A 14,774-nucleotide genomic window follows, 5' to 3' on the forward strand; every position below is an offset into this window, starting at 1 on the left:
ATCTCTAAATGTATACAATTACAATCATGTACACCAAGTGTCTTTCTGTGCTTACAGATTAAATAATGATAAATAGTAAATTTTAAGAAATTTAAATCGCCTTCTTATAGTAACCCCAAAACAATAATCATTTTTAACCAAAAATGATTATGATTCATTCAAATGTCTAAAATATAAAAGTATGAAATATAAAATAACAGAAGAACACACAATTACTGAATCATTCTAAGGAGATCTATATGATAAAGGTCCCCTTTAATCATTATTGTAAGTATTAAACAAAAATGATGCTGATTTTACCTTCCATACATCTACATCCTGTAACACTGTCACAGTACAGAGACCCGGGACCACATGTACATTTATTTTCACAGTTACTTCCCCATGTTGAAGTTTCATTACATGCTATAAGGAAAGAAAAAAATGATGTTATTGCATATGTAGCTACCAATTTTACACTAATGAACATTTCCTGAATGGCAATAATAAAAATCTGGTGTAAAGAAAATCAAAAGCAAAATTAACATTCAGGGGTAATAACTCTTTCAAGCAAAAATTTCCACTGGCTGATAAGGTTTTTTTTGGAAGTTATTGTTTAATTGGTATAATTACATAGTATACTCTAAGTATGAATCAAACATTTGAGATTCAATTTCATTTTCAAAATATTTCCTTTCTATAGATTGTACGCAATCCTAGACAAAAGTTAGAAACATAATAAAAGTTACCATAATAAAAAGCATCCAATTGAAATCAAATATAATTTTCAAAGCAGCTACTCTTTTAACATAAATAGAATGTAAACCTAAACTAAAGTTTAAAACATTACTATCAACATGTTTCTGATCATATGATTATTTGTGATGTTTAGCATGGCAACATTATAAAGCATCTAATTCAAAATTATATTCATACCTTGACAATTTAGACCATCATTGAGGAGTTGTCTCCCCTCTGTACAAGAACAAGAGTAGCTAATGTCCAGATCTGTACAATTATCACTGCAGCTACCCATACCATTGTTAGGCTCACATTCATTGATACCTGTACAATTAAGATACATTAGAAATAAAACGTATTTAAATTAACTTTCAATTCTGTTTAAATTTACACCAACACTGTTAAGTCTATACAACTATCAGTGATAATGATAATTATTTATTGATTGTGTGTACAAAATTGTTTAGATCTTAATTTAAAGGGCAGCACAATGCATGACCAGAAAAATAAAACCTAACTGTGTGATAACTTTAATGAATCAAAAGGCTACACTTCTTCTAGATATGTTAACACTTAATAATACAATAAAAACTGTCTATAACTGAAAGTGATTTACTGAACATGTTTGCAGAACTATTGAAAGGTATTACAAAAAAGAATGTTTCGCAAACTTACTTTCACATCTTCCACTAGATGAAAGTTTGAATCCATTTTGACAGAAGCATTCACCATCAGTACTATTACTACGGCAACCGTAAGCACCTTGACTTACACAGGTGTCGTATGTTACATTGTTTCTACTTCCAGCACATGGATCTTTGGCTGGAATGTTTATAATAAATCCATAATAAACTCAAATTTATATCAATTATCAGGCACAGTAATACATGTAATAGGTAATTATTATAGTTAACTATCAGCCATTTATTTGGGATACTTATGACTTATGTGAAGAAAATAGATTATTAAATGTATAAAATTCAGGTAAACCTTCTCCCTCTAAGCTAGGGCATAAAATACAGTTGAAATCCAAAAATATCCCTCTATTAGACCTTTTAAAGGGCCATTATGCATGACTTGATCAGACCCTTTCAATTAAAGAAGCAACATCAACTTGTAATACATGTACTGTACAAGTTTGATTCAAACATATAAAAAAAAGAAAACAAAATGTTTCTATCATACATACATGGTCAATTTCACCAGTTTTGGCCCTTTCAAGGACCATAACTCTGCCAAATATGATTAAGCATTTTCAAGGAAGAGATAGTTATATACTGGTAATACATGTACAAATACTGTGCAAGTTTGGTATAAACAGTGAAACTTTTAAATACAGACTTGGTAAAATATGCCTATTTTTGCCATTTCAGGGGCGATAACTCTGCAAATTATGATGATATGAGGCCAAGTAAAGAAAGGAACAGTAATGTAATAGCGACACAAGTTCTGTTAAAAGAAACTGCTATTGTATAGACAGCGAAAAACACTAGTCATGTTTGTAACAAGCTAAAATGCACAGCTTCATGAATATATTTCAGAAGCATTACTATAATTTTAATTTTATAATACAAGCACATGTTTGGAATTTACTTACATTTCTCACAAGTCCTCCTGTCATCTTTCAACAAGTAGCCTACATGACATCTACAGTTGTATGAACCATTTACATTGATACATATTTGTTCACAATCATGCTTTACAATACACTCATCTATGTCTGAAACAAGAAATAGAAAAATATCTGAAGTACAGTCACTTGTTACCATAGTGAAATCATAAAAAGCTCAAATTAGAATTTTGCCGTTCTAGCCAATAGGAGAGGACATAAATCAAATTTTAAAGTTAAACACCTTTGTTGAATTTATATCCCTCGCCGGGTACTGGTTATTACTAACACAACAACTGAAGACATAAGGCTTTATTTATATATTTATCATGGCATAAACAGTAATATTCTTTGTACTTGATAAATATTCAGGGCATTACAGAGCCATAATAATAGTAATATCTGGACATGCCAATGAGATGTAAATTGCCTTTGTGTATCTATGGTTGCCATAAAGTTTTGTTGAAATCAATACAGCAGTTGCAAGAAATAGCAATATTGCTCTATATGCATACTACATAACTAATCAAGGACCACAACTCTGTAATGAAGGGTCTGGTCTGAACAACTTCAACAATTGACCAGAACAAGCCAACTATATGTGCATCTCCTCTTGATATTGATGATTCCCATAAACTTTTGTTGAATTCCAGCCAGTAGTTGCAGAGAAGTAGCGCAGAAACGAATATTGTTCTAAATGCATACTGCATAACTAATCAAGGGGCATAACTCTGAGTTAAAGTGTCTGACTGGAACAAGGCTATGATATGAATGTTCCCATAAAGTTTCATTTAATTCAAGCCAGTAGTTGCAGAGAAGTTGCGCGGAAACGAATATTGTTCTATATGCAAACTGCATAACTAATCAAGGATTAAAACTCTGTGTTAAAGTGTCTGACCGAAACAAGGCGACTACAAGGGATGATAAAAAATTAACCGGACTTTGTAAACGATTCTTAACCTGTTAAATGAATTTACATAACAATACACGGAAAATAAATCGGAATCTATCCCCTAAATGATACAAAAATGCCAACAAGAAATATTAACAAAGAAAAAAGTTGTTATTGCTGTTAATGGCATGCACATGTAAAGCAATGCGGCGCACGGTATAACTTTAAAAGTGACGTTAACGACGTCACAAGTGTATTGTCCTTAACAGAGCAGATTTTTACTCATTCACGGAGTAGGCAAATATGTGGTACAGTTATGTTATTGATGCGGCCGATACACTGCCTGTATATATTTCTGTACAAGTGGGTATCATATTGTATTGTAATAGAGTGAATGGTGATAAAGAGCTCCTGTAATGACGCGAACTTCCGTTATTTCCTTCTGTAACTTGATCAAAATTGCAAATTGTAAATTGATAAAATCGCACATGCAAGTAACTATATTATGTATTACAAATAATGTACAATAATGTTGCTGAATTATAATGTATCATACATACGAAAAAATAACAGAATAATACAAATATGATCAAAATTGTCATTATTTTAAAATAAATAAAACGCATAGCCAATTTGAACAGTGACTGTTAAATTGTTGACACGATTTCTCAATAAGACTCAAACTGCGTAAAATAAGAAAATAATTGATACAATTGTAAACCAAGAATACAATACATGTAATAGCTGCATTAACATTATCATTTTAAAATCCTCAGAGTTGACTGCACCATCCCGTAGTTACTGTCGAACATCGTTGACAATGTCCGCAGTCAATCGACTGTCATTTTTCAACGTCTTGGCAATTGACGTCACCAACGTCTTTGAAAATGTCTTTTTTCTGTCTCTCCCTTACTTGTTTTCTATTTCTCTATTATCCTTTCTTAATCCTTTAAGCTAATCAAAAAATATGATGTGGCTTTCTGGAACTTTTCCCTTGATAGCCATAATCTTTTTCTACGTTTTAAACAGTTTCTCGTCTTACATTTGACAAATTTTTCCTATTGATCAATTTTCGAGACATTCCGACGACATAGTTTTAATGCAAGTATTTCATTAACTTGAGACGTTTGAATTGTGATTGTAAATATAAATATGGTTTAAATGAAGTCATTTTTACTGACAACGTCAAAGATATGGTACATGACGTTTTGGCGTATTCTGAAATCTAAATGTACCATATTGTAAAATACACGCAGCATAAAGCGCCTGATGTCAGGGCGAATTTACGCACTGCGCCGGGTGTGTGTTACCATGGTTTTTGAATTCGCTGTTACGGACAAGCTTTTTGCGTTATCAGGTTAGATATAGTATCAGTTTACAGGTATTGTTTTCCGATTAAGTGTGATATATAACAATAAGTGATAGGATGAAAATTCTTCAATTGCCAGTCACAGAACAGTTTATTTTTGATCATCCCTCGTATATGCACATCTCCTCTTGGTATTGAAGGTTCCCATAAAGTTTCGTTGAATTCCAGCCAGTAGTTACAGAGAAGTAGCACGGAAACGATTTTTACTCTATATGCATACTGCATAACTAATCAAGGGCCATAACTCTGAGTTAAAGTGTCTGACCGGAAGAAGGCGAAGATATGCGCATCTCCTCTTGGTATTGAAGGTTCCCATAAAGTTTAGTTGGATTCCAGCCAGTAGTAGCAGAGAAGTAGCGCGGAAACGATTTTTACTCTATATGCATACTGCATAACTAATCAAGGGCCATAACTCTGAGTTAAAGGGTCTGACCGAAACAAGCTGACGATCTACGCATCTCCTCTTAATATCGATGATTCTAATAAAGTTTCGTTGAATTCCAGCCAGTAGTTGCAGAGAACTAGTCCGGAAACAAAATTCGGACGGACGGATGGATGGACAGACAGATGAACGGAAGGACATCCGGACGGACGGACAACACCAAAACAATATCCCCCGATCTATCGGCGGGGGATAAAAAGCCACCACATAATTATGCAAGATATCAGTCCATATATAAAAAGATCTATGAGAAAAAGTAAAAGTGTAAAACCCGCTTTACTAGACAATTTTTGACCCTACAATCCCCAAAGGGTTATGGTCAATGCAAGGAACCAATATAATAATTTCAAACAACGGTATCAGTCTAAATATACTACTTATAACAGTAAGTTTATGTAAGTGTTTTATATGGAAGAATAAAAGGGAAGAACAAATAAATGGCAAACATAATTGTCTCCTTAATATTTGTATTCAGAAGCATACATGGAATAAATAGACACTAATTAGTACAAATAAATCAATTTTAAAAGCTGAATGGAGGATCATTATCAGGATCGACTGAACTGAGAAAAAGTTTTTAAAAACGTTTTTCCATATCAGTGTCAAACTAAGTGTGTTGTTCACCTACTTTAACAGATATGCATCCAAATAGACTCCACAATTGAATAAATGGTTACAGATATGCTGAAGAACAATTTAAAGAAAATCATAAGGAGTCAGAAGTTTAAAATCTAAGCATTCTCATTGGACAAAAAGTTGGGCTAAGAATAAAAATATTTAAAATCTTACCTTCACAAACTGAGTTTTTCTGGATATAACCACTGCGACACTTACAAATAAACCCAGGCGAGACATCAATACATTCTTCCGTTTCCGTATTACAAGTGTTATCTCCCCCTGGCAAACACTCATCAATATCTGAACAAATTTGTTAGATTGTTAAATGACATAATAAGCTTTATAACTTAACTTTGAAACTACTTGATAAACATGAAAAGTAGAGAAAAAATTTACAAAAAGAATTTTGAAGGTCTTTCAGTTGTCTCTCAGTTCAGAAATCAAGAGTTTTTGAATATTCTCTAGTAAAAAGACCAGGCCTCTTCAAATTGATACCTCGATTTTTTAGTGCATAATATGAAGAAGTTTTTGTTACACAATGGATGCATTGCACAATCGATAAACATTTACACTGCATGAGGTTTTCATCAATAAACAAATATTAAAATTTAAGCCACATTGACATCTTTACTTTATTAAAATTATATAGTAATTGCAAAAGAAACTATAAAAATCTCAACTTACTAGAGCAGGATTTGTTGGTATTTTCTGTGTAGCCATTTTTACATTGACAAGAGTATGAGCCTGGAGTGTTAGAGCAGTCCTGGAATAAAGTGCATGCATTGACCCCGCACTCGTTAACATCCACATCGCAAAGTGTCCCTGTCCAGCCAGGCTGGCAAACACAGCCAAATGATTTGTCACATCTGGTTGCATAGACACAGTTACAATTGTTCTGACATCCTGGTCCCCATTTTCCACTCTCACAAGCTGAAATATAACATCTCAATTATACCTTCCATTTATTTCATGTTTGTTCAAATCAATTGATGTCAATCTTGTAAATAAAGAAAGCATTATTATCTTTATGCTAATACAACAAAAATACTGCAATACTATTTTCATGCTAATACTATAATTATCTGATAAGATATCACCTTTTATTACTAATAACTATTTTTTCTATAAAAATATGATCATTTTCAATTAAATAAATGTGGACATATGTATTCACTTTAAATTCATAATCAAATAAGCTCAGATTTTCTTATAAATTTTTCAGAAGGTATATAGTGAAAAGACTATGTTAAATGAGTGTAGGTTTATTACTGAATTTATGGAATGAGTTGGCAAGCATTAGATCTACATTTTTTTATTCAAAGAGATGCACCTTATATTACTTCATTCAATGAGTTAATTATATTTTTAGTAACAAATTTACACAAATATAATACTCTGCTTATCACATATCCAAAATATAAACTGTTTGTAGTAAAAGAGAATCACCTATTCATTGAAACACCTAGAATGTAATGCTAACATATAACGTGTCTTTTTGCTACATTTGTACAACGCAAATGACGTCATGTCATAATAGCAAAGGATATTCTTAAATGAATAGGAAGACTTACGTATACAACTGTGTGTATCACTGGACAATTGGTATCCATCAAAACAGCTGCATTTATAAGATCCAACACTATTTGTACAGTTCTGAGAGCATGTTGATGTTTCACATTCATCCATGTCTGTCAAGTTGAAAAATATATTTCTTTATATAAAAAACTACCTACTGAAACATTTTTTTAAGCCAGACTATATATTATTAAAAGTTTTAAGTTCATAACATGATGATGCATGAACATCTGGATGATACCTATCCAGTGTTGATTTCAAACTCATTACCACTGACTAGCAAGCAAATTGCCACTACCTTCTAGATCACCAAGCCAAAGAACCAATTACCTGACAGATTTGTAATCAGGATGTATTTATAGTAACTTAGGTTTGTGTGTAATTAAACCTATTAGCAATATGCTATAATTCTAACTTTTAATTCAATGTGTCAGCTTTAATGGTCTATTTAATAGTAATAGAGAAAGCCAGTTTTCATAACTTCATCATTTTTATACCAACAATATCATGCATTATATTATACCAGTCATGGACTTGTCTTGAACCTTTTTATATTTCAAAAGACAAAGATATTTTAACCAATGCAACATACTTTAATTTGGACAAAGTTACATAAAGTAATAACATAACTTGGGATTGATTTGATTTTTACGTTCTCTGCCTAATTTAAGATTGAATAAATTATGTACATGTATATTTATTTTCTAAAATTAACTTTCTTAAACCAAAACATGCAATTGCATTATTGCACATAAAACAAAGATGTGTTCATGATAACACCGTGACCCTGTCCCAGATTTGTTAATTAAGATAACATATTTTGGATAAAACCTATTTGACCTTGAATATCAAGGTCATAAAAAGGTCAGTTATCATTTAATGTGTCAAAATTTAGAACTCATCCAGGTATCTTATATCCCAGTATAAAAACTTCTTTTAAGACTTTAACTTAATGATTAAGGCCTATAATTGTTAATGTTGTCTGTCATATTCAGAATAAGCAAACAGTATATCATCAATTTTGATCCAACAAATTGCAAAGACATACATACATTTGGTTTGAAAGTTAGTTTGAAACAAATATGCATAAATAGTCTGATAAGCTCTGATTAGGAACATTCCTACCTTGACAAGTTTGGCCATCACTAGCTAGGACATAACCCATCCTACAGAAACATTTTACTTCAGAATCTCCATCCCTTTCACAATCCTCACAGCCCTTCTCTTTACATAGTTGTCTCAATGTTTCTGAAAAAAAACATACATGCTGAATATATTTAACAGTATTTCCATATGAAATCATAAAGGTATCTCTCAGCCCCTACTTAGCTTAATTATAGGGGAGAGCATCATATTTTTGTAATCTCAGGCGTCCTTGGTCTAATCCTCGGCAAGCCTAAAAATTACTCTGTGACAGTTTATCTCAGATATTAGGTCTTATAGTCCATTGTTTCTGAATGTTAATTTAAAATTCATGTGAGATTAAGTGGTTGGTCACCTATGCAGAAGTTGTTGGGGTTTTTTTTCTTTCTTTTTTTCAGGCCCCAACAATGAGGGTGACCCCATTTGTTCTCCCCATCCAAATGATCAGTATGGGTTGAAGAACCATTCCATATGGGGAACCAATCCCATACTGACATTACAAAATCTCTTTTGCATGTGCAGAAGTTGGTAATTACAGGAAAGCCTGATAGGATGATTGACCAAAAAGATTTGGCCAAAAAAGACTTTAAAATCACCTTAAAAACTAATCAAAGTGAAAAAAACAAACATCATGATATTCAATTATCAATCTTCCTAATTGATCTTTAATGCAATTGTACCAAAAGAAATTAATAGTGAGTTCTTTAAATTAAGTTACATTACAGAATCTTTTCAATATAAAAAATTAACAATAAGGGTAATTCTAGACGAGCAGAATTTCACAAATAAACCTAAACAGAATGAAAGAGTCTTTTGTACATATCATCATGTACAGCAGTTATATATTAATTTCATTTTTGTGGTAATAACAATTACAAATGCAAGAATCATGAGGTATATAAGTTTTAAACAAATATGGTGTATGTCTAACCTTCAATTTTACAAGATTTTCCATCATTCTGTAGTGTGTAGTTATTGTGACATTCACATTTATAGCTGCCCAGTTGGTTGACACATATATGTTGACACTGGCTGGTTTTCATAGCACATTCATTTATATCTGTAAACATAGCGTTATTTTTCTTTAACATTATAACAATAGGATACATTATTTTGATGTCCCCACTCATTTGACTGACCACGTTTGGCCTGACCTGACCTCGCTTTACCCACTTTCCCTGCCTCCTCCCTCACTCACTCTCACCCCCTCATGCACTCTTAACAAGCAACAGCAGCCAATTTCATGTTTATTCTAAGACATTGGTTAAAATTTTTTCATCTAACCAACTTGGAAATATGCTTAAATGTATGTCCTACAAAAGTATAATAGACTTAACAAGCTATGCACTATATAAACTTTAGGGATGGTATAGCAAGAAACATAAAATGACAAAATTGACTGAGTTTGATATCATTGACTCAGTATCAAAGGTACAATAGCTAGATCTTTTTACAGGCCCCTTTATTATCATGTTAATTTTCTTATCGGTTTGGTGCCACCATTTTTTTGACAATTTTTGTTAATTTCTCATTAGCAATAAATGTGCGTACTTGCACGCATGGACTTTGGAAAATTTGCATACACATTGTATTGAATTCTGCGTGAAAAATGCAGGATTGTGCATCACTGGGCATGCTGCAATAGAACTTAAGTCATTACCTTGACACTTGTTTTGTGATGTAAGCCTATAACCGGAGTTACAGGAACATATATAAGACCCTTCTGTATTTTCACATTTCTGATCACATGGTGGTGAATCTAGTGTACATTCATCAATATCTGAAATATAAGAGAGACAAGAAGCTATTTTATCATTATTTCTATAAATATATTCTTTTTTGTTGTTGTTTATTTCTTAAGTCAGCCTGACACCATAAATGTAATAGGGTATTTTTCAAGCATAACTGGCAGAGGACAACATAACATGCAATTCTGTAAACAGATACCCAAGTAGTAGAGATGGTCTGATATAATTGATACATCACAATACAGTATCGTGATACAGTTCTGAGGTTTCGATACATGGTGATGCTTTCTTTAGTTATGTTGTTAAACAGTTAGAACAATACTGTAGTTTCACATACATATACTTGCTTATTGTTTATTACTCTATTACATATCATAAGCCCGATGAATAATATATAAATACACATTTGGATATTTAAAGTACTAGTCAAGATCTAGTCATAATGATGGTTTAACAGAATTATCAGATATAAAAGGAGAACTATGGAAATTTGTGGATATTAACTAAGAAAGGCTTGAACATTACAAATATTCAGTTTGTCAAACTGTTAGTATCATGATATGGTATGGTGATATAAATATATAAATAAAGAAATTTTTTCATTTTCAGCAGCGGTGACCAAATCTACCAAGTAGAACCACTGACCTTCCATAATTCAGATTGACAGCTTAAACAAATGAAAGAGGACAGGATTTTTACAAGCAGTGGTTAAGGGGCAAGACATTCAAATTTAACAAATTTAACCATAAAATACAAAGGTTCCAATAATCTTTCTTTAAACACACAATTTTTTTTTTCATTTATAGAACAAAGAAATTATTTAAGTTATTAAAGCAGGCATCAACATGACAACATTATCATTTTAATCATGTTTATTTAAAATCGATAGCTATGAGAGAAGTGCAATATTGCATTTATGAGGGAAAAATCATTATGAGGTGAATCATAAGTGTGGGGAATCAATATATCACAGATTATAATATATTGTGTATTCACTATATTTCATATTCATGAACTTTCGTGGTTATAAAAAAGGACAAATTTCATAAGCTCATAAAATTGTAGTTGTCTAAGTTTGCAATAAGTAAAATGCAAATACTGTTATGTCAAATGATCTGAGAGCTGAGACAAAATAAAATTTTGTTTGGTTTTAAATTCGTGGTGTAACCTATCCACGAAAACCACAAACACTAGTGCCCCATAAATAATAATGATTTTACAGTATTTGCTTGAATATTTTTCATTTCATAGCAATCTGGTTATGAATTTGCAATACTGATGCATGTTTATTCCAAATTACTCTAAAAGATCATCTTTTATTTTCACAGCTTTAAAGTATTTAGATCTTTTTCATTTCATAACAATTCCAGGTTATGTATTTTCAATAGCTATGCATTTTGATTCTCAATTTCTGTTTAAGATCATGATGACATATTCACTGCTTTAAAGTATTAAAATTATTTTTATTTCATTTAGGCATACCTATGCATTTGCCATTAAGTTTGGTAAACCCCTCCAAGCACATGCAATCATATCCAATGCCATTTTGTATTTTCTGTTCCGGTGTGAAATCGGTACAATTAGCATTTCCAGCACAAGGTTTTGATTGGCATTCATCTATGTCTCTGGCACAATCAACGCCTGCAGCATAATTATTTATTATATACAAGTAACAATCTTAAGAATGATACTTAATATTTGTAAGTATAAATTATAAAACATTGTCAACAAACATTGGCCTACCACACTGAACAAAAGAAACTGAATTTCTACTCAAGTCAGATAACATTACTAAGTCTGTTGTATAATATCAAATACACTCTTCTCTTATTTGAGGCAGTGCTATTTACATTTAATGTTTCAGTAACTAACTAGAGTATGATGCAACATACTGATCAGTTTAAATTGAGACTGATTTAACAGTTTTATAACAATCTGTCATCTGTATTGCTTGTATCGATATATTGCTTTAGTCACGCATTAGAAATATGATGATACATACTGAAAAATCAATCATTTAATGAACCTAACATGTAAAGTATTATTTGAATCTAATGAATCTTTTTACTTTTCTTAAAATCATAATGAGCTTCTCTCAAGTTTGATTTTCTTGAAATATTTTGGCTGCAGTTTTAAAAAGGCAACATTACTGCACCATTATTACATTTTCAACAGGTATCAATAATTTTCCAGACTTTGGTAATAGAATTCCTATACATGGTCTTTAAATGATGGAACATTAATCTAGAAAAATTATTTCCAAGCTCATCATGTCAGAAAACCTCAGGGGAGTCCCTTTATATGTTATAGTTGACCTTTGTGATAATTAAATTTATTATTATGTCCTTTTATAAATTTGAAACTCAGTTGAGTTCCTTTAAACTTATATAATTTATACAGATATATGGTAAGAATATTAAGTATAAAATAGTTAATATTAGTGATCTACAAACCTTCCCAGCCAGTGTAGCAGTTACAAGTTGCTATGGCACCACCATAAACACAGTCTCCATGGTCACTACAACCACTACATATAGAGACAGGCAATCTTAACTGGGAGGACGATACTTTACTGTCATCTGCATAAACACTAAAATAGAAGAAGCAGAAACACTAACATTATTAATTATGATAATTAAATAATTTTATGTTTTCAGGAGTTTTCATATAGAAATATAGGCAAAATTAAATTTGTTCAATAGAATTTCTTAAAACATGGCATGTTGTTAGAATATGGTAACAGGGACATTTTAAGTGGGGAAAAAAACTCCCAGAAGTGTCCTTTAGGCACACATTTTGTAAATCTATCAATCTTTGTTAGGAGAAGCATGGGAAACTTGGGGAGTACTTGTGAAGTTTAATACTTTAATAGATAGATAGACCTGGAAGCAGTGAGAAAACTAAGAGCACTGCATGTAGAGTTATCACTTGTATGTTGAGGGCAATAACTCTTAATAACCAATGCTCAAAAACTATCTTAGATAGAAAGTAGCATAACTCCTAAAAATATTGGTTTCAGAACAAAGCCTCTTATGGTACACTTGTGCTTTGTGATGATTATCAAGTATTCCAAGTTTCATGTTGATAGCTTTCATACTTTAGAAATCATTCTTCTTAATAGGCAATTTTAACCAAAAAAAATCTAGGATAAAAAGAGGCATAACTCCTTTCCCAAAATTATGCTCCTTGTCTCTCTCAACTATATTTTTTCAGGATAATTGAGTTCTCCAAATTTCATGATGGTAACTTAATAAGTGTCTGAGTGATTGACTTTATTGAAGCAACCCCACAAAATGACTTCAACTACAATGACCACAACCCAGCTATCATAATAGCTTGACATTAACTTTGAAGGAGACAAACTAAACTTGCCTTTATTTACACAATCATCACAGATTAAAAGGAAACATTATACATGGTGTTATATACATTTACCTGATGTTGACTGGTTGCATATTTTCAATTGTCCAGGGGTAGGTGTAAGTGAAGTTAGCTCCTATTTGTGTGTCATTCTGCGGACCATAGAAATACAATGTCACATTCTCTAGGTCAAGGTCATCCACCCTCACATTGATCAATACAGTGTCCTTCACCTTGGCATTAATCTTCTGCAGCTCAAACCTCACAGTTGGGGCAGAATTTTCTGATTAAAAAAGAAGAAAAAATGCATCATATTATTTATTTGGTATAAAAATAAATCATGATTTTGTTATGGTGAAAAAGAAAGTAGTCCCCTCTGATTAGCAAGGAAACAAAATGTAAAATCTATGGACAAAGGAGTTTAAGTTGGCCATGGTATATAGCATCTCACAACAATTTAGTTAAGACATTATGTTGAATGCAACTTTAATCCACTGCAGATGTTATAAGAAGTTAGAAGTTACTTGCAGAACTTAAAAAAAAAAATGTTGAAATTCACAAGTCATGTTTTTTTTTAGTTGTTCTTTGGGTTCATTGTAATAAGGCTGCTGATATCTATAAACCCTGGATAAGTTCTTAGTTATTATATTAAACATACTGGCTATGATTGAGATAATCTCCGCCTCATCTGTGACATTCTTTGTCTGTACTGCAATGTTTTCATCTTGTGTTGCTAGGTAATCATAAACACAGGCAATATTGTTTCCTAATCCGCACAAGGTGGCTGCATCAGCACGTTGTTTATCAGTATAGTCTTCTAGAAATAGGGGCTGGAAATCTGGAAACTGGTAGTCTGAATGCTGGAAACCTGCCCTATACTGGAATAAACTTGATGTAGATGTTGTCCTCCCTGAAAAAAACAACAATCTTATATAATTTGACTATAAAATACAATAAATTATTATGCGTTTTTTCTTGTATTTTACATGTATCACCCTTCAATAAATTACAACATTGTAAGCACTGATCAAAATAATTCTGGTTGTGGAAGAATATGCAATTATATTTTCCCAACTCTAAAAAGTTACAGTAAATTACATTATTTCCAACTCTGGTAAGTTACAGTAAAAACATTATTCTGTTACAGTAATTACATTATTCATTCTTAACTTTGATAAGTTTCAGTAAATTACATTATTCCCAACTTTGGTAAGTTACAGTATAAAAATTATTCCCAACATTGACAAGTTACAGCAAAAAACATTATTCCCTGCTTTAATAAGTTACAGTAAAAAACA

The 14,774-nt window shown here is 31.8% G+C and overlaps 1 protein-coding gene across 1 annotated transcript in view; it reads right to left on the reverse strand.

The window, feature by feature from the left end:
* The window catches only part of LOC132721124 (serine-rich adhesin for platelets-like), a 78,502-nt gene that overhangs the window by 14,860 nt on the left and 48,868 nt on the right, over positions 1-14,774 (reverse strand). Inside the window, exons 17-30 of the mRNA XM_060705379.1 lie at positions 14,135-14,386; positions 13,552-13,759; positions 12,570-12,706; positions 11,599-11,757; positions 10,029-10,148; positions 9,300-9,428; positions 8,351-8,473; positions 7,222-7,338; positions 6,335-6,580; positions 5,822-5,950; positions 2,318-2,440; positions 1,396-1,542; positions 916-1,044; positions 301-405 (exon numbers count right to left, since the gene is read on the reverse strand). Of these exons, the coding sequence (XP_060561362.1) occupies positions 301-405; positions 916-1,044; positions 1,396-1,542; positions 2,318-2,440; positions 5,822-5,950; positions 6,335-6,580; positions 7,222-7,338; positions 8,351-8,473; positions 9,300-9,428; positions 10,029-10,148; positions 11,599-11,757; positions 12,570-12,706; positions 13,552-13,759; positions 14,135-14,386 (2,124 nt within the window). The remainder of the gene's footprint in view (positions 1-300; positions 406-915; positions 1,045-1,395; positions 1,543-2,317; positions 2,441-5,821; positions 5,951-6,334; positions 6,581-7,221; positions 7,339-8,350; positions 8,474-9,299; positions 9,429-10,028; positions 10,149-11,598; positions 11,758-12,569; positions 12,707-13,551; positions 13,760-14,134; positions 14,387-14,774) is intronic.

Source organism: Ruditapes philippinarum, unplaced genomic scaffold (assembly GCF_026571515.1).
Source record: "Ruditapes philippinarum isolate M1 unplaced genomic scaffold, ASM2657151v2 ctg1286_1_1_1_1, whole genome shotgun sequence".
Lineage (NCBI taxonomy): Eukaryota > Metazoa > Mollusca > Bivalvia > Venerida > Veneridae > Ruditapes > Ruditapes philippinarum.